Source organism: Carassius carassius, chromosome 2 (assembly GCF_963082965.1).
Source record: "Carassius carassius chromosome 2, fCarCar2.1, whole genome shotgun sequence".
Lineage (NCBI taxonomy): Eukaryota > Metazoa > Chordata > Actinopteri > Cypriniformes > Cyprinidae > Carassius > Carassius carassius.
Genome location: NC_081756.1, coordinates 26232402 through 26251465, shown reverse-complemented (window position 1 = coordinate 26251465; position 19064 = coordinate 26232402). Strand labels below are relative to the sequence as shown.

Sequence of the window (19064 nt, the reverse complement as noted above, 5' to 3'; positions counted from 1 at the left end):
AAGCTTTTTTTTGGCGTGTTGATTATCATTTGTATAACCACAGGTTTACTACAAATACTATGGTTAAACTATGGTTACTGTAGAAAAACCATGGTTAATTTGAGTTTTTGTGTTTTTTTTTTTTGTTTTTTTTTTGTTTTTTTTTGTGGTAAAACCGTGGTTAATTTTCTTAAGAGTCTTGATGCTGCGGCCGTGGCGTATCACGTCACCTTAACTTGACCGCGCTCTCCGCGTCTCACTCTCGTGAACTGCGCGTGCGTACATGCTGCTCATTCAAGCGAGCAGCGCCCGAAGCTCAAACGAGCCTCGTTTAGTTTAGCGCTATCACCTCAGTTCAGCCCGAGACTCCCACAGACGCGCGTCTCTCCACGGACTCTCCGCGTCGCCCATCTGAAAGGTGATACACTGCATGAGGATTTACAGAGCGCATTTCTCAATAGGATTATAAACTACTGTCATTTACAACCTGTCAGGCGGACTTGAGGTGCGTTTTCTTCGAAAGGAATACAGTGGTTCTTTCCAACTTGAGGAATGGGATTAACTAGATCGAAGAAAAGTTGGGATTTGTAGGTCTGGTAAAATGGAAAGATAAAAGCTCGCCTACATAGCTCAGCAAGGTGGAAGCAGCGGTATTCTCAACGAAAGGAAATGCACAGAGGTGAGTTTCAACAAACATTTATTTATTTTGTGTCTGGCAACACAGCGTGGGTTTGTTCCTTCGTGAAGGTTGCTGCAACAAATCTGCAAAACAAATACAGCTCAACGTTCATAGAGCAGAAATAACAAGTTGCCGTTTTCAGGGCTAACAATCTCGTCGCCACCTACAGGTGTGCTTTTGTTCATATCGCGCGTGTCAACGGAAATCTGGCTAATCGATTTCTATTCGTTATGTGCTTCATTTTCATACGCCGTTGGTCGTTTGTATCACGGGAAATATATTCAGTCATTGTAAGCGATTAAAACTAGTAATTTTGACGTTAAAAGCTTTATAGTCACTGCAACACAAGGCGAGCTGAATTAGATTTCTGCAGCGTCTCGTGCAACTTCGCCGCGTGAGCGCGTGGCATTTGCAGAAGCGGCGCGAGAGTGCTGAAGTGACAGCTCCCGCGTGCCACATCTGGAGCTCGAGCTGCTGCTCCCCAGCCTTCATGACCCTCTCCACTGATGATCCGTGACATTGAGCTTTAAGCATATGTACATAGCGAAAGACGTATTGAGATACTCATTTTCTCCCCTATTTTCTGTAGTTCTCAACTAGATAAGTAACTCAGATCTCTGCAAATAAGAAACGCTTAAAACGCTTTGTATAGCAGTGTAAATGTTATACATTACAGATAATTAATTAATATAGCAACATGCAACTTCAGTAGGCCTATCGTTAGTATAGCAATACAATTAATTAGTGTAGCAGACTACTAAAATAAATATATTTACCTATATGTTGTTCAGTACTATTACTTATAATTTGTGCAATCACACAATTATAAATTAAGGTTCACGAAGATGATCAACCTCCTAAATAAGCCATAATCTCACCAGTTAAATGTTTTGGATGAATTTGCATGATGATGGCCAAATTTCACACCAACCTAAATTAACTTCCCCTCAACTGCTCTATTGCACATTTGAATGTGTATGAGTATGAGTAATTAGTCTGAGGCATTTACAGTTCTCATTGATATACTACTGGGAAACTGTCACCTGTCTTTAATTAACTTTAAATTAGTAAAGTGCTGCATTTAATTCAAATGACATTATAGATTATACAGTTCATTTACTCAGTCAAAAATAGCTAGTGAATCTCTTGGGTCAATTAAAGCTATATTAAAGGGATACAGTTTTATATAAATATTTTATTAAATTTTTTATTTAAAAAATTTTCCCCTTACTAATGAGATTTGTATGGGTTTGTTTATGGACACATTTCTCATATATATCATAACATTTTAACGCTGCGTCCCATGGGGCTCAACCCAGATGTGTGTTCATTTGAAACCAGACAGCACGCAGGATAATTAATGCAGAAAATCAGATCCTGCATGAGATCTGGAGCCACTGTTGCCATCCTCATTTTAAGGACAAATTTTGATTTAATTAAGCTACTCTAAAAACTTTACAAGTTGTGGGCTATTTAAAAAGATTTTTTTGTTGCCCTCATATCAAATAAGATAAAGGATCCCCAGAGAGTTCTTCAGTTCATCTTTCATGTGTGTTTGTCTGGCATCTCTTCATTTCTTCAAGACATGAAATGGTTCTGTCTTCAGCGTGAGTGGCTTTATAAGATGGAGATTTGTCATCTTAGACTTTTCACTTTTATTGTTAGCAAGTGAATCTTCACCGAGGTTGTGTTATTTCAGGTCAGGCTAATCCAGATATGTCAATCATTTAGGCGTTTAGAAAGTAGCAGGACATTTTAGCAGTGCAGTCTTGAGGTTCAGCCCGAGCAATCAGGTGGAATTGTCTTTTGGGTCACCTCAGGCGCTTTCGAAATGCTGGCCATGCAGAATGTGAAGATACTTTTAAATTTAATTCTTTAAAATCATTATTGCCATTTTTACAATAACAGAAGGGAATTTGGCTTATAGGATAATGACTTCAGGGTACATGAATATTGTCTGTTGAATTCATCACTTCCGTTTAATCTGTAGGCCACTTCCTGTGGCTTCACCGCCTTGGAAACGCTGGTAAAGCCACTAAACCTAGCCTGAAACCTTTAGAAAAACAAGCATAACGGCTAATGCTAACACTTATGATTTGGCAGTACGTGGGAAAGGAGACCAGAAGCAGTTTTTTTAATCGACTTCAATGGTGCAGAGGCTTAACCTTATTTGACCGTTCCAAGCATGTAGATGTGTCCGCAATCTTGCAATGGTCAACTTGACGTCACTCACCATAATATTCAATGAGTATTAGAAGATGCCACAATTCTGTGCAGTCTGTGTGTAGCAAAGTCCCTTTAAGGCAAGTAGTTTCACTCGCCGGCCATCTTTGAAACACCTTTGGGGCATGCAAGTGCAGCTTCTGTCTCTTTGAATGAGGAAACAACCAATTCTCCAAACTGTTCGCCAAGTTTACGATTAAATTAGGGCTGTAGCTATCGAATATTTTAGTAATCGAGTATTCTACCAAAAATTCCATCGATTAATCGAGTAATTGGATAAAATGTGTTTTTGCTTAATTAAAGTGCAATATTAATTATGCAAGAGAAAATAAGACTCCTGGGTCTCTTCAAATTAACAACTAAGTTTCCTTTTTTAGAAAAAAAATATTTTTATTTTTTAAATGCATAGAATGCAATGCATACATCAAAAATAAACATTTAATTATTACCCATTGTTTCTCTGTCTGTACTTGTACTGTGAACAATGACAATAAAGTTGACAGATGAATTAAGTGCATTTAAGTGCCATTCAGTTGGGGTTTTAAATAAAGCATTTTCTGAGATGCACATTAACATTAAAAACATACATTTAATTTATCTTTTAATTATTGAAAATTAAAAACTTTTTGTAAACAAAAGGGATTTACTAATAAAAATAAAACATGGAAAGAAATGTTGTGCGATTAAACCTTAAAAAAAATAATGTTGGGGTTTTTTTTTTTAGTAGGCTATGTATTCTGCTAAACAATAGTCTTTAACCGGACTTTTATTTTGACAGTGTCGTAGATTTTTCTCAAATCTAACCAAGTCCTATCTCATCTGACCTAAATCTACCGGGGCCGTCTCCAATCGACGATCTCCCTGGGCCGTCTCCAATCGACGATCTCCCTGGGCCGTCTCCAATCGACGATCCCTAACGTCTCCAGTCGACGCTTAATAAACACCTATTTATCTAAACTATCTCACCTGCTGCGCAGCAGAAAATGACAGACAGACTTCAGCAAATGTCCTTTGAGCTCTTTATTTACGGCCGGGAGAGTACTCGAGCAATTCTCAGAGAATCTCTCTCCAGAAAAAGAATACATCAGGTTTTATAGGACAAATACAGACACCTCAAAATAAACTCAGCATGACTAAAATCACTAACATAACGTCACCTTTTATCAATATGATTGGTTCAATTTATAAAGCAAGCCCCTCCCTTCTTTACCCTCTGAGACATGACATAATGCAGGCTAAAAACGAAAGGTTAGTAAGACCTGTTCCGAAAAGAAGAAGTAGAATTTAGTTTGTTATTTTTGTTAGACCTAGACGAGGAAGTTAGGTGAGTGTTTGTCATAATGTTAGACTCAAAAGAGAAGTCAGGTTAAAAGTTTAACAAGTTGAATTAAGGTTAGAAGTTTAACACAGGTTAGATTCAGAAAAAATAGTTTACTATCTTATTTATTAAAAATCCACCACAACGGGTTGGCGTACCTTTACAGTTCTGTGTATGTGATGTGAGGCTAGTTTTACTCGAATCAAACGGTCAAATGCTCATGAAGTGACTGTCAGAGCAGTTCTGCAGATGTTGTTCATGTGTTCACATCCTTATTTAGTGAGACAGCAGAAGCTGAAATCACCGGAGCGCTTCAGTGTGTGTGAATAAAGGAAGACGCGCTTCTGCTCCATTCATTAACAGAGAAACGCAGAACATGCAGGATTCATATTTAAACAGACTATTCCGGCTTAATATTTACAGATATTAGTCCATATCGTGATTTGATGTAAGTGCAATGACCTATTTTTGATTCATTCATTCAAAATTTGGCAAATTCCGTGCCATTCCGTGTTAAACTGTAAATTCCGTTTTTATGACTGGATTCCACGATTCCCTCCGCGTTTTCTGCATGGCGGAAATCATAGGGCCCTAGTTGTGGTATGCCAGCTCTATCTTGCAATGGACACACGCCACGATGTTCTCTTTACGTTTGCCCGCGCCCTCGAATCAAAACACTGCTGACTCCTTGCAGGATGCGATTTCAGACGCAGCGCTTGTGTCTCCTTCCGCTTTCTGGGTGACGTAAACGCGTTGTATCACATTAAAAAAATCATTGCGAAAGAACCTGACGTGAGATTTAAAATAAATTAAAAGAGGCTAAGTGTATGTCTCCGAACGCTGACTGTTTCTATAGCAACCGGGACTTATAACCTGCAGCTGCAGTGATGCAATGACTTAACCGATTAGTGAATGGATCTTGTACTCAAAAGGTAGGGCTTCCTTCAACAGAGCGGCCATTTTAAGCATTGCATTTTCCCCATTCAAAACTATACAAGTGACATGTCTTGGGTACTCTACAGTCTTTTTCTATATTAGTTACCCATAGAAACAGCCGCTGATGAGAAATCCACCTCTGCATATCTATGGCTTGAGTGCTTTCCCTCAAGACCACAGTGCATTGACATAAGTAAACCTACCATCATTGCTTCTATTACATATAAATGTACTTGCTACACATCACAGAACCTTGAATAAATTGTCTTAAAGGGGTGGTTCACTATTTTTTTTGTTCTGGGCTTGATTGTATTTATGGTGTGCAGTCTAACGTGTTAATGCTTCGTTTAAAAAAAAAAACCACCCTCTGTCCTTCTCTGAGAAATGCTCTGATCATTTGTGTGTTGGGATTGGCTCATACTTTTAGATACGCTGTTATTTGTAAATGCTACTGCTTATGTTAGCTTTTAATACAGGGTTTTATCCTGATTAAAGCTTTAATGCAGTATGGCAACTGCACGCGCGTCTATGTTTAAAGCTTCTCATAGCTATGTGAAAATAAGTGTATAATTGGAACAGTTCATTGTTGGAGCTGAGCTGAATGAGAGAGAGATGCAGAGCAGGGAGACGTGTGGAACAGTATTAAGAACTTCTGCTTTAGAACATTGATTTAGAAACTTGTGAATCCATTAGAATCATTAGAAGACAGAATCACGATTCATATATGAAAAGATTTTTATGTTCATCTCTAGTTTTCTCTTCCTCTTCTCTAAAGCAGCACAGCATGGCCTGGCCTACTTTTCTCCTTTTCCCAAGGGTGGGGTTTATCTGGATTTGTTACCTCACAAACCCAGGAAGTAACTTGTTGTAGTCCATACTTTTGTAGACATTAAACTGCCAGACAATATCTCCGTTTGCATTGAACTTTCAGCTTCTTAACTTTGCAGATATTGTTTATGCTCAAACAGCTAACAGTTAAAGAGTGAAATCGCAATCAACCACCCCTTTAAAAATAGTTGATGATTAACTAACAATGCTGGGGTGCCAAACGACGATGCTTCTTGCGTGAGACATGTCTCTTAAACATGGACCAACTTTGATGACATGTTTCCCCAGTCATTAACATCTAGCAAAGCTTTCTTAAAGCTTAATTAAAGGGGTCATATGACGTTGCTAAAAAACTTTGTTGTGTATTTTGTGTAATGCAATGTGTTTATGTGATTTAATGTTCAAAAAACACATTATTTTCCAGATAATGTACATTATTGTTGCTCCTCTATTCCCCGCCTTTTTTTAAATACATCAATCTTTACAAAACTCTTCGTTCTGAAAAGCGAGGTGTAAGCACGGCCGGCAGGTTCGACCAAGGAGCGGTCGCCGGGCTTGCAGCAACCACATGTCATGACCCCGGACTAGACTCCGCTTCATCCACAGTGAAAGCTGATCCGGCAATCCACAGCATGAAGTTAATGTATTTCCTCAGCGACCAGCACAATATCGGATATTGTCCTCTTTTGGAAGGCCAAACAAAGTAGTTTCGCTTCCACAATGGAACACATAGTGTCTCAACATGGCTGCAGTGGAAACAGAGAGAATCAAAGTTACGCCTTCTTTCTTTACGTGAACATTTGTTTTGCAAATCTTCCCACATAGTGACATAGAGATATGGGGGCGTGTTTAAACGAGCCATTTTAGTGGGTCAATGACAAGTCTTAACTTTAATAAAGAATATCTCTTTGGGTTTGAGACTATAGTCTTTGCAACTTTACACTTTTCATGCACCAAGAGCTTGTAACACTCCACACTCGCATCATATGACCACTATAAACAATGTACATTCATAAAACTATTGTTTTAATAGGTTGTATATGGAGGTGAATGTAAAAGTCATGGAAGCACTATCATGGATTTTTTTCTTCTTCTGCTGTTCATCAGTTTACCAATCTATGACAACTTTGCTTCTGAGAACCCTGGAAATTTGGCTTTTTTCATTTAATTTGCACACTGACTTCTAAAAGTGTACATGAATGAACACACATGTGGCATTCTTCAGCTGTGTCTCATCATACTTAATGAATGGCAACTGATTGGCCTGAAAGTAAATATGAATTCATTGAATAAGAACTAAAAATACATTTGTCACCGCTCATTTGCTTTAGTTTGCGGTCTAAATAATTCCCTCAAAATCCAGAACAAAATAAATTTATATTGAATTATAATTAAATCAACAATGTGGCTGTGCATATTTTGTCATTTAATTACAGATTTTCTAGGCAGGGAATCTTTGACCATCTGGCCTTGTCTCAGAGATGACACCAAGTGCAATGTGTGTTATGACATGACATGGATCTTCAACATTTGATCAGTCTGCAGGATTTATTCCTGTCCAGATGCAGGGCATGGAGAGTGATATCGGAGTTTGGGGAGATCAATGTGCTTGTGTCTGGGTGCTCACATCACCCGTGGCCTTTGTCTCTGCTGCACAATGAATCATAACTGTCGTTTTCAGACAAGAGAGACGAAACTGGATCAGCCAGATTCTGTGCTGTAGTCAGAATACTTCAGAACCAAGTCAGTTTCTGTATGGTTATTTTGCAGTACTGATACAGTATTTCCCAGTCTAGTTTACAGGTGTCCTGAACATCATGTCAGATGGAGGACACGATGGTTGCTAAAATATTATGACACATGCCTATTTTTGTGTACTAACATTTGACATGCTCTTGCTCACTTTTGTTTCCAGCCTGGGTTCTGCTCATTGTAATAGAAGAGGGATTTGCCCTGGCACAGAAAATTAAAGGTATGACTCATTGACACGCATTATCACACTCACATCTGAATTGTCACCTGTGGCGGTCCTATCTGTACACAGTTTTGCAGTAGGCACCTGCAGAGGGTTCCTGTGCAGATCTTTTTGCTTTCAGTGTCTCATCAGTTTGTGGGTAAACTGGCCAGTTAATGTAGAGTTTTAAACTCATTAAAAATGCTAAATAAATGCTTCCTGTGATCAGACTAGTGGACCTATAGGGTTGAAATTAGTTTTTATCTGAATCTTTCTTTGTAAGCTAAAAATACAATTGTTCAAATTCTCACTCAAATCAGTATCAGATTGTATGGTCAGCTGTTGATGATGACTGTTACCATCTGCAAAAATACTGACTCTCTGACTCTTCACACTGTTTCAGTGATCTTCATTGCGCTTTAGTTTATTTTGGTTAAACAAATGTGATATCCCATCTGTTTCATTCCTGTTTTTCTATCCCCCCTTCATCTCTCTGTTCTCTCAGAGACGCAGAATGCAGGTGAATCTCTGTTTAACACTGAGCAGTGCGGCCAGTGGACCCGAAATATCAATGGAGGCCTGTTTACATCTCCAAACTATCCTAACTCCTATCCACCCAACAAGGAGTGTGTGTACATCCTAGAAGGTAACCTCCCTAAAAACAAATGAAAGAAGCTTCTCCGGCTATTCTTCAGCTGTTAGATGTCAGACTGTAATTGCTAATGACAGCTTGATTGATGTCTGCCTCAAGTTAACAGTGTTTGCTTATATAGGAGTGTTGTATTTTGCTTCCAGGTACTTAAGGACTCTTCTCATTATTAGTATGCTATATACAACACTAATTATATTGTCTTAACAACATCATATCTGCTGGTGCATCTAAGTATAACACTATAGATGTGCGGATGACAATTGAGTTCTGGCATAACAGTGTTTGAAGCGATGCGAGATCGCCCCCTGTGGACGAAGCAAACTTACACTCAAATACATTCTAAATTTTTAAATAATCATTTATATGAGATATAAGCATTCGTGTGGTTATTATTGGCTGGATTTCAGTTTTTATAATCCTTTTGACCAATGCAGCTTAATGTGATTGTCGTCTCAGATCAAGAAGAAAACTTATGACAGTTTTAACAAACACTTGCATGTGATGGAGAAAAATGTAGATCGTCAGAGCTTAGTCAAGTTTCCAAATGGCCCAAATTACCTTAATCTGCCCTAATAACATATTTAGCTGAATGTATAGTAATAATCCTGTGCATATTTATGTGTATGCCTTTATATGTATAACAGAGAGCAGCTATTTTTTCCTTCACAAATAACTGTAAAATATGCAGAGTCTGTGGTTTTAATGTAGGCAGCAGCATATACAGCCGAGTAAACCTAAATCAACAGTGACAATGGTTATTTGTTTCAGAGACTGATATGATTATGGTTGTTGTGCCTTGAGCAGGTGACCTATATTCAAAATGTAGTTAGTGGATAGTGGCTGCTTCATTGTATTACATGTTTTGTGCATTTATTGTACAACACAAATTGGAGATTACTGTAGACATTTCTGTATTCATATTAATAAATCAAAATGAATTCAAATTAAGTGTGCATTGCAACATAATGGTCTATCAAGTTCTTTCAACAAGGTAATGAAAGAGAGTTTATCTTCATTTGTAGTAGACTTTATAATGTGGACAATGGATGTGAAATCTGTATTGTTCATTTTGCTAAATATTCAGTTTGTGTTTGTGGCATAATATATGTAGCATTATTGTGTTCGCTTAATTTATAGCAGGCATCCTGCAGAATAGACAATGGCTTCTTCCAGAACAGGTTAAAGTGTCACATACTCTATAGTTGTAAGCTAAATATAATGTTTACTCTTTCTTTCTCGATTCTCTCTCTTGCAGCTCTCCCTCGGCAGAGAATTCAGCTGGCCTTTGACAAAATGTACTATATCGAACCTTCCTTCGAGTGCCGCTTTGACCATATTGAGATAAGGGATGGTCCCTTTGGTTTCTCCCCTCTTATTGATCGCTTCTGTGGGCCAAAGAGTCCAGGCGTGGTCACCTCCACGGGCCGCTTCATGTGGATCAAGTTCACTACTGACGAGGAGCTTGAAGGCTTAGGTTTCCGCGTCAAATACACTTTTATAGCAGGTAACCTAGACATGAAAGCAGGAAGTTTGGTATATTTGAGCTTCATAAATGCATACTGAATTTAAAGAGATGGCCTTGATGCTGTGGACCTTGTAAAGAGTCATTGCTTGCCGGTTTCACATTGCAGAATTGTTTGTCTGTCTGTCTGGCTTGATTTATGTTTTGAACAAACAGAAGTATGTATTCAGTAAATGTGACTGAATCTAGTGATTTAAACAGTTGGGGATCAGAGTCCATTCTGTTAAAATTAATTACCTACACATATAAATGTGACCACCTTCTTCATATAAATTAGATTTCACAGCAATCAAGTTTGTAATAATTCTCAGTGGCCAACTTCTGATAACTATTTTATAATTTATGGCCACTATTATGCCCTGACAAAAGTGGAAACATGCCATTGTTACGCTAAGGAGTTATTTCTACCTGAATTAATCTTCAAAAGGACTTTTGTTTGTGTAATTTAAAGGTGCTGTAGGTAGGATTGACACTGAGTGGTTGAACTAGGTATTGCAGTCCAAATTAAAAATATTGGAGAGGGCTTTTTTCACCTGGCCCCTCCTCCTCAGACCTGATGCACACGCAGGTCACCAGACTGATGAGTCGACACAAACAGGAACGAGTGCACTTAATGATGAATGAAACAAAATATGCCGTGTTTCCCGCCAATTGGCAACCCAGGGTGACAAAATACAATTTGGTAAACTGAAAGTGGGGGGGGGTTTCACAAACCAAAACAGAGACAGACGTTCTGGCCAGGCAACGCACCTTTTCAAAGGAGAATAACTAACTGTAGCATTGTTGTTTTTCAGATAAACAAGTATGGGGTTTAGTTAGTAAGTAACTTAGCATGTTTCTTAAATATCTGCAAACATATTTTGATATTTTTATGCTAGTATAGTCAAAAACTTACATACAGCACCTTTAATGTATTTAGGTTGATTCATTGGTGTTATTTTTATTTGAAATTTGTTTCTGGAATAACGTCTATTTAACTAGAGATTACCACATGAAGCACAATTCTTAAGTTAACATTTTTCAGTGTAGGAAATATTCGTGCAAGTTTGCTGTTGCCGTTATGCGGTCCTTATTTTTAGGCATTCAAATTCTGGGCCAAATCCTGTTCAGATGCAGTAACTTTAAGACTTTCAGATGTTCTGTGCACTTAAGTTCAAATTAGACAAACATTAAATGTTGTTTATTAGATCAAACGGCAGATCTTTGCATTGCAGAACCCACAGCTCACTTAAACTGGATTCTGATGCACGTTTGGAGCATGGGATTTCCAGCATGTGCTATCTGGGTAATGCGATATCTGTCTTATCATTTCAGACCCAGATTTTCATTTGCACGTCGGTGGATTGCTAAATCCAATTCCAGGTAAGCCCCTCAATATTTTCACCCCCCGCTTCAATTCCATCTCAAGTGCTTTCTATTCTCTGCGGCAGGCTGCAGGCTATCTGCTGCTGACATCCTCCACTCCTCCCTCTCTCTGTTGGTTTTATGCTGCCTATCTGACTGTGTCTCTTGTCTGACTTTCCATTTCTGTTTTCTCCAAACAAAAATTTATTTTTTGCTATAAGCACGTTAGGTTTTATCTTTTCTTAATTACTCTCTTCCCTGTATTTTCCCGCTTCCAACTTTTTCCTTCGGCAGATTGCCAGTTTGAGATCAGTGGTACAGACGGAGTCATCCGCTCCAGTCAGGTAGAAGAAGAGGATAAAATAAAAAATGGAGACGCATTGGACTGCATCTGGACCATCCGTGCCCCTCCACAGTCCAAGGTGACCCTCTTTGCTTCTCCTTTACTAGCACAGTTCATCAAATGAGATGACCCTGCTCTTCTGCCATGGGCAGATATATGAGCACCTAAAATCAGGGCCTGATGAGACCACAGGAGGCCATCAGGCCCCACTGACCCTTTTTCTGCTGAGAAAACTTTTCAAGAGCTCAAAATTAGCATTGCAGCAGCAGCAAGTATTAGACCAATGATGCAGAAATGGTGGTAGAGCCGAATCAGCAAGTAATAAGACTGAGGGAAGAAAACAGCATTCAGATGGCCCGGGGATTACACACTCACCTGCGCTAAGCAGACCGGAACACTTAGCAGGCTAAAAAAAACATCCCTGAAGAACTTTGCAGAGGACTGAATGATTACAAAGCACGAAGATAAGTCATTAGAGTTTTTGTGATCTTTTGTGCCTAAGTCTTTAAAGCCAAAAGCTTTTTTGTTGTTTTTGTTGTTGTTCTTCTTCTCAGTAAGCAGTCCCCTTAGTTTAGGACAGTTCAGTTTGTGTCTGACCAAACTACAGCAGTATTTTCCTTTTCTCTCAAAATTCCTTTTTTGCACTTTGCTGTATTCTTGTCTTGTTTTAGTCAGCATTTTGCAGAATCTAGCTGATGCATTTGTTAAAGGTTGGTTCATCCTTGCAGATATACCTTCGCTTCCTCGAGTACCAGATGGAGCACTCAAATGAGTGCAAGAAGAACTTTGTTGCCGTGTATGATGGCAGCAGCGCCATTGAGAACCTGAAAGCAAAGTTCTGCAGCACGGTGGCCAATGACGTGATGCTGGATACTGGTGTTGGCGTTGTGCGCATGTGGGCCGACGAGAGCAGCAGACTCAGCCGTTTCCGCATGCTCTTTACCTCATTTGTGGATCGTGAGTATATATGTTCTTCATTTTAAAATTACAAAAGGATGGAATTAACAGTCAGTTGACAGGATGGAAGAGTATTGGTAACTAATACAGAATGATACAGACAAAGTGAATATAGATGAATACACAAATCATTAAAGGGGTCATATGATGCGATTTCAAGCTTTCCTTTCTCTTTGTAGTGTTACAAGCTGTTTGTGAATAGATAAGATCCCTAAAGTTGCAAAGACTAAAGTCTCAAATCCAAGGAGATATTCTTTATAAAAGTTAAGACACCCTCCACACCCCCCTAAAAGGCCTTGTTTAAACAGACCCACACTTCACGGTTAGGTAAGATTTGCATAACACCACCCAAATGTCCACACAAAGAAAGAAGGCGTAACTTTTATTCTTGCTGTAGTATTGTTGCCGCCACCCATGTTGTGGAGAAACTGGGCCCTATTTTAATGATCTAAACGCAAACTGTAAAGCGCACAGCGTAGGTGCGCCTCAGGGCATGTCCAAATCCACTTTTGCTATTTTAACGACGGAAAAACGGTTGGCGAAACGAGTTGTCTTTATTCTCTTAATGAGTGTTTTTTGGGCGTAACATGCAATAAACCAATCAGAGTCTCATCTTCCGTTCCCTTTAAGAGCCAGTTGTGCTCGTGCCATGATGGATTTGCTATTTACACGGCAGAATTTGGCAAGTGCAAAGACAGAACACGTCTCCGAAATGATGGTTTAGGGGTGAGCTGGACCGCAGACAGAAGGCAAAAGGGCCAACAAGTGCTAAGCATCTCTCGGGGAACTCCTTCAAGACTGTTGGAAGACCATTTCAGGTGACTACCTCTTGAAGCTCATCAAGAGAATGCCAAGAGTGTGCAAAGCAATAATCAAAGCAAAAGGTGGCTACTTTGAAGAACCTAGAATATGATATATTTTCACACTTTTTTGTTATGTATATAATTCCATATATAATTCCACATGTGTTAATTCATAGTTTTGATGCCTTCAGTGTGAATCTACAATTTTCATAGTCATGAAAATAAAGAAAACTCTTTGAATGAGAAGGTGTGTCCAAACTTTTGGTCTGTACTGTATATATATATATATATACATTTAGCCTACAAAAAAAATCGTATACATTGCAATCCTTTTATTTTTAATATTAGGCATGTTTGTGTGGTGCTGTGCGTCCCTGTGTTTAATAAGCAGCGTGTACGTGCGTTGCGGACCCGCCTATACTAACATGCTCTTTAAATAACAAAGAAAAAACATTACGCCAGACTTTAGACTAGGTTTGAGCTGGTCTATGGCGTAGTCTATTTTCAGCTCCCTAAAATAGCAATACACCAGCAATGCGCCTGAACACACCTCTTTTTTAGACCAGCATGCCCATGGGCGCAAACATGAGCGCAAATGCATTTGCTAATTAAACGACGTGGCGCTGGACGGGAAAATGCGAACAGCGCCGGACTGAAACTAGCAAACACACTTGCACTGCGCTTGCGTCGCATTGTGCTGGGTGTATTATAGGGCCCACTGTGCGTTTCAATGTGAAAGCGAAACAACTTTGTTTGGTCTTCCAAAGGACACAACTAGAAATCAGTGGTTAAGTTGTATTTAAAACACTGTTCCAGAACAGTTCATCCCAAATATTCAGATATGTGCAGCGCATATTATGGAGGACGCAACATGTAAAAACACAGTATAAGTCATTATAATCAGTAATTATGTCCACACTGGATGCAACAAATGTCTAGTTCATAATGGGTTTTATTGTTTTTTTTATATTTTTATATGACCCCTTTAAGACGTACAGTGAAGACTAATATTGATTGCTTGTATCACTGCATAAAGAAGCAGTGAGAAGCCTTCATATTTCGTAGGCAAATCAGTGGCTTTTATGGTGCTAGAAAGTTAGTATGGATGGATGTGACCTTTAGAGAAGTCTGTGCCATGTCAGCTAGCAAACAAAAAAAAGGAGCTAAAGCCAGCAGGCTTGGTAGAAACATCATTTATATTTCATTTTGTAAAGTGCTTTAGGCAGAGTCTGCCTCTCCAGGATAGCAAGCATTCTGCTAACCGCAGTATGGAAACAACACGAAAACAAAGAGAGCAGGACAGATCCCCACATTATAATGTGCCAGATTTCATTAAAATTAAAAGTCATTGAGATAACTTAATATGATGCGAGAAAATGCTGTTGTGCATCCTTGTTTGACTGTTACATAGACTGGGGTTAAATATCGTCAACCGTCAACATTTAAATGTACAATGCAGAAATGGAAATCAGATATTTTCAAGCATGCAAGTTTATCACAAACGTTGCTTGAAATGTCAGAAAAAGGATGTTTAAGAATAGATAATGAAATATGCTATGATTCATGGAATTGGAAACTGCCTCGAACAACCTGGCATTTATTAACAACTTAACCATTTAAGGAGTGTGAAGTTAATTAAAGTAATCTCTGTAGAAAGCAGTGATATCAAAAAGCCAATTACTCCCCCAACCTTTGCATCGGAAATCAAATAACACGGCTTCAGTGTCGCACATTTCTCACGCTAATTGGTCAGTCATGACGGAAAATTGGAAGTTATCTTTGCCTGCTGAAAAGAAAGAAAAAACTAAATGAAGCTTTATTTTGTGAGTTAGATGTTTTGGTATGAAAGATATATCACAATTCCTTTCCCTTTTGCTTTTTCAGGACAGTTGCTGTTTAAAGGTTTTATGCAAATTGTGGAAAATTACCATAGAGCAAATGGATATTTTTGCTCTAGTCTGTAATACTTTTAATAAATGCCAGAATAATCAGAGGAATTAATTGCAGCATTCAATGTCAACTCCATCTGAATATTAATCTTGCTCAGAGCAAAAAAGCAGTGGCTGTGGCAAATGCAAATGATTTTCCACACTGTGTTCATAGAACTGCTTGAAGCCTTGCAGCGCTGTGAATAGATTGACACAGCCAAGTTGGGTTTGGGGTAGTTGGTTCATTTAATGCCTTCACTAACATCTTGGCAATGAGCAACAATTTCACTTGCTTTTCCACTGTGTTTCAAAATATCACACAAGCTCTCAGCATTACAGAAAACTGACCCCTAGAATAGACCGCAGTATTAAGCTTTTTTTATGTAACAATCGTGGACGATGTGTTTAGTTATTTGAGTGGTTTGAGACGCATGTTCGCATTTGAGTTTTCGCTGATATGAGAACCATTTCCAGTTCCACAGATACCCTGCCATTCAAAAGCTTGGGGACCCTATGATTTTTTAATATTTTTGAAAGGAGTCTCTTATGCTCACCAAGGCTGCCTTTATTTGATCAAAAATACATTCAAATTATACTTAATATGTGTGATGATGACAATGGTGAATTTTCAGCTTTTTCATTACTCCAGTCTCTTCAGTGTCCTATTATCCTTCAGAAATCATTCTAATATGCTGATTTTGTGCTCAAGAAACATTTCTTATTATCAGTTCAGATTTTTTGTATTTTTCTTTTTGATAACTGTGATACATTTTTGTAAGGATTCTTTGATATATTGAAAAAACAAAAAAAACAAACAGCATTTATTTGAAATAGAAATATTTTGTAACAATGCCTTACTGTCACTTTTGATTAGTTTATTGCATCCTTGCAGAATATAAGTTGTAATTTAGTAGTAAACAACAGGTTTAATATTAATCTTACTAACTACAAACATTTGAACAGTAATGTACATTCAGCTTGTAAGACTGCGCACATCCTGCTCTGAATGATTCTCCCCTAACAAGAAGCGTATCACCCCATTCCTGATGAGCGATAATGTATCAGGGGATGTGGTGTGACTTTGGCAGTCATCAGTGGTGATTGCTGGAAGGCAAGAAATGTCTAACAATTTTGGAAATGAGCACAATATAGTGGGAGCATGGAGCTGTTGCCAGAAAATGAAAGTTACGACCTCTTCAACCCTCTGCCAGGATCACTTAGTCCAATAAACTGGATGAGCTTTTCCTGCCTCCCTCAAGCTCTAGCATAGAAGTCATAAGGAGGATGCTAATGTAGCAGTTGGATTTTGGTGTAAAATTGAAACCGAGGGATGAGGATGTGCAGCTAAAAGAGGGAGATGTGATGAGGAGTTGAGTGTAAGGTTTACAGACACAGCCTGAAGGATTCATCCTCAGAGATCAGCATTCACCTTCAGTTACAAGCTTATCTCCCTCTCTCTCTCCCTCTCTTTCCATTCTTTGTTACCCTTCGCTCTGACTAGCATTCTAAGCATACGTTCAGTCAAGAGCTTCAGGGCAACTTGGCCAGAAGGGCTTTGTGATGTCTGATAGATTTGATTTGTGGTGTTGTGATCAACACCCACTACACAGCCTGTGGTACAGGCATGAGACGCACGCATCTGCCCTTGTTTTTAACAGATTTAATCTTTTCTATCTGTTGTGTTTTTCAGCTCCATGCTCCAGCAGCACCTTTTTCTGTCACAGCAACATGTGCATCAACAACTCACTGGTGTGCAACGGCATTCAGAACTGCGTTTACCCCTGGGATGAGAACCACTGCAAGGGTGAGTTACTGCAGAAACAAGCTTCTGCTTCCTCAGTCACCTACGACCTGAGAAGGAAACCTCTGACTGGGGTTAAAATGCTATTCTCCTTCTTTAAAAAACATTAACTGAGCCCAAATTTACACATTTTCATGTAATCTTTCTTTTTTTTATATATATTTTCTGTTCACCCATTCAGTCAACAAACTTTCTTTATAGAAAAACAGCTTCTGGTGCTTTTAAATGCTGTATACATAGATTTGGACTTGACTAATAAAAGTAGGTTTTAATGTCTCTTTATGGTTTAAAGTTTGACTGAAAATTATTTTTACCTCAGAGAGAAAGTCCAAGGGGATCTTTCACCAAATCACAAAAACACACGGCACAGTAATCGGCATCTCTGCTGGTGTGGTTCTGGTCTTGCTCATCATCTCCATCCTGGTGCAAATAAAGCAACCCCGTAAGAAGGTAGTGGCCCGTCGGCCGGCAGTCTTCAACAAAGGCGGCTTCCAAGAGGTCTTCGATCCCCCCAACTATGAGTTGTTTTCCCTCCGCGACAAGGAGCTGTCGTCAGACCTGGCCGAGCTGTCGGATGAGCTGGACGGCTACCATAAGCTGCGGCGCTCCTCCACCATGTCCCGGTGCATCCACGAGCACCACTGTGGCACCCAGGCCTCCTCGGGCGGCAGCATGAAGCAGAGCCGCACCACGCTCAGCTCAATGGAGCTCTCTTACCACAACGATTTCTCCAAGCCGCCTCCCATGAAGACCTTTAATAGCAGCAACACTGGCACCTTCAAGAAGAGCTGCTACGGCTACAAACAGACTCATGACTGCGCTGAGCAGGTGATCGAGGACCGCGTGATGGAGGAGATCCCCTGTGAAATCTACGTGAGGGGTGGGAGCGTAGGAGGGGCCGCGGGCAGCATCGGAAGCGGCTGCGGGAGCATAACCATCCGAAACCATGGCAGTGCTCGCAGCAGCAACAACACCACCGTGGTGGACCCGGGACAACACTCCATATCCATGGACTTCTGAGATGGCAGAGAAGGATGAGGGGAACAAGAGCGCTGACCACAACTGATTTTGTCCTGCACTGCTGTTTTTAATGCATGGACTCCAATGTCATATAGACAAGAGTGAACGGACTGTGCACAGACAGGCAGAGAAGACGACGTGTGGCTGGATATTTTAATCTATGTACATTTGAAATGAAAGGTTGTATGTAGTTTTTTTGTTGTTGCTTGGCATTAACTCATATTTTGCATAATTTGGCACTGTGGATAACTCAAATTTTGCTCAAATAAAGGTGACACATTATGAACTGAAGTCAAAACCATCCCCTGCTATATCCTTCAAAGCTGTTCACACCAAGGATGATAACTATAAAGTGTTAATAATAGGTTTAATTCTATGAGAATAGTGAAGTCCACACCACAACTAAAAATTATGGAAATGTCTTCATTCATAAATTGCTAGTAAATTTAATTAATGATTATAGAAAACGGCAAGCAACACATTGAATTAAATGTGATACTTTGAAGAGACTAATAAAAGTATTTTCTTGTGAAACATACTGTTATTTTTCAATTGAGGGGGGAGGGGGGGTGCACAGGGCATAATCATAATAATATCAGTTGGCATCACTTTTAGAAAAAAAATTTTCCAGTTGGTGAATGATAAAAACATTGACGATCAGAATCCACCAGACGTTGAAGAGCTTGAGCATTTAAAGTGGCTCTGTGACATCATATGAATGTTATGGACATGTGGAAGCTGATATAGTTATTAAGTTATCGTTCTTGGTGTTAACAG

At 39.3% G+C, this 19064-nt stretch overlaps 1 protein-coding gene across 1 annotated transcript; it reads left to right on the top strand.

Moving 5' to 3' along the window:
* Window positions 1-254: 254 nt before the first annotated feature.
* On the top strand, window positions 255-18578 carry LOC132107674 (neuropilin and tolloid-like protein 2). The gene is made up of 9 exons (XM_059513807.1): window positions 255-658; window positions 7879-7935; window positions 8423-8563; window positions 9825-10073; window positions 11406-11453; window positions 11730-11857; window positions 12507-12735; window positions 17157-17270; window positions 17587-18578. Exons 1-9 carry the CDS (start codon window positions 649-651, stop codon window positions 18285-18287), a joined length of 1677 nt encoding a protein of 558 aa, XP_059369790.1. The 5' UTR covers window positions 255-648; the 3' UTR covers window positions 18288-18578.
* The last annotated feature ends 486 nt before the right edge of the window (window positions 18579-19064 follow it).

Coding starts and splice junctions, on each gene's coding strand:
- LOC132107674 (XM_059513807.1), top strand. Junction 11,454..11,729: donor ATTGCTAAATCCAATTCCAG/GTAAGCCCCTCA, acceptor TTCCTTCGGCAG/ATTGCCAGTTTGAGATCAGT. Junction 12,736..17,156: donor CTTTACCTCATTTGTGGATC/GTGAGTATATAT, acceptor TGTGTTTTTCAG/CTCCATGCTCCAGCAGCACC.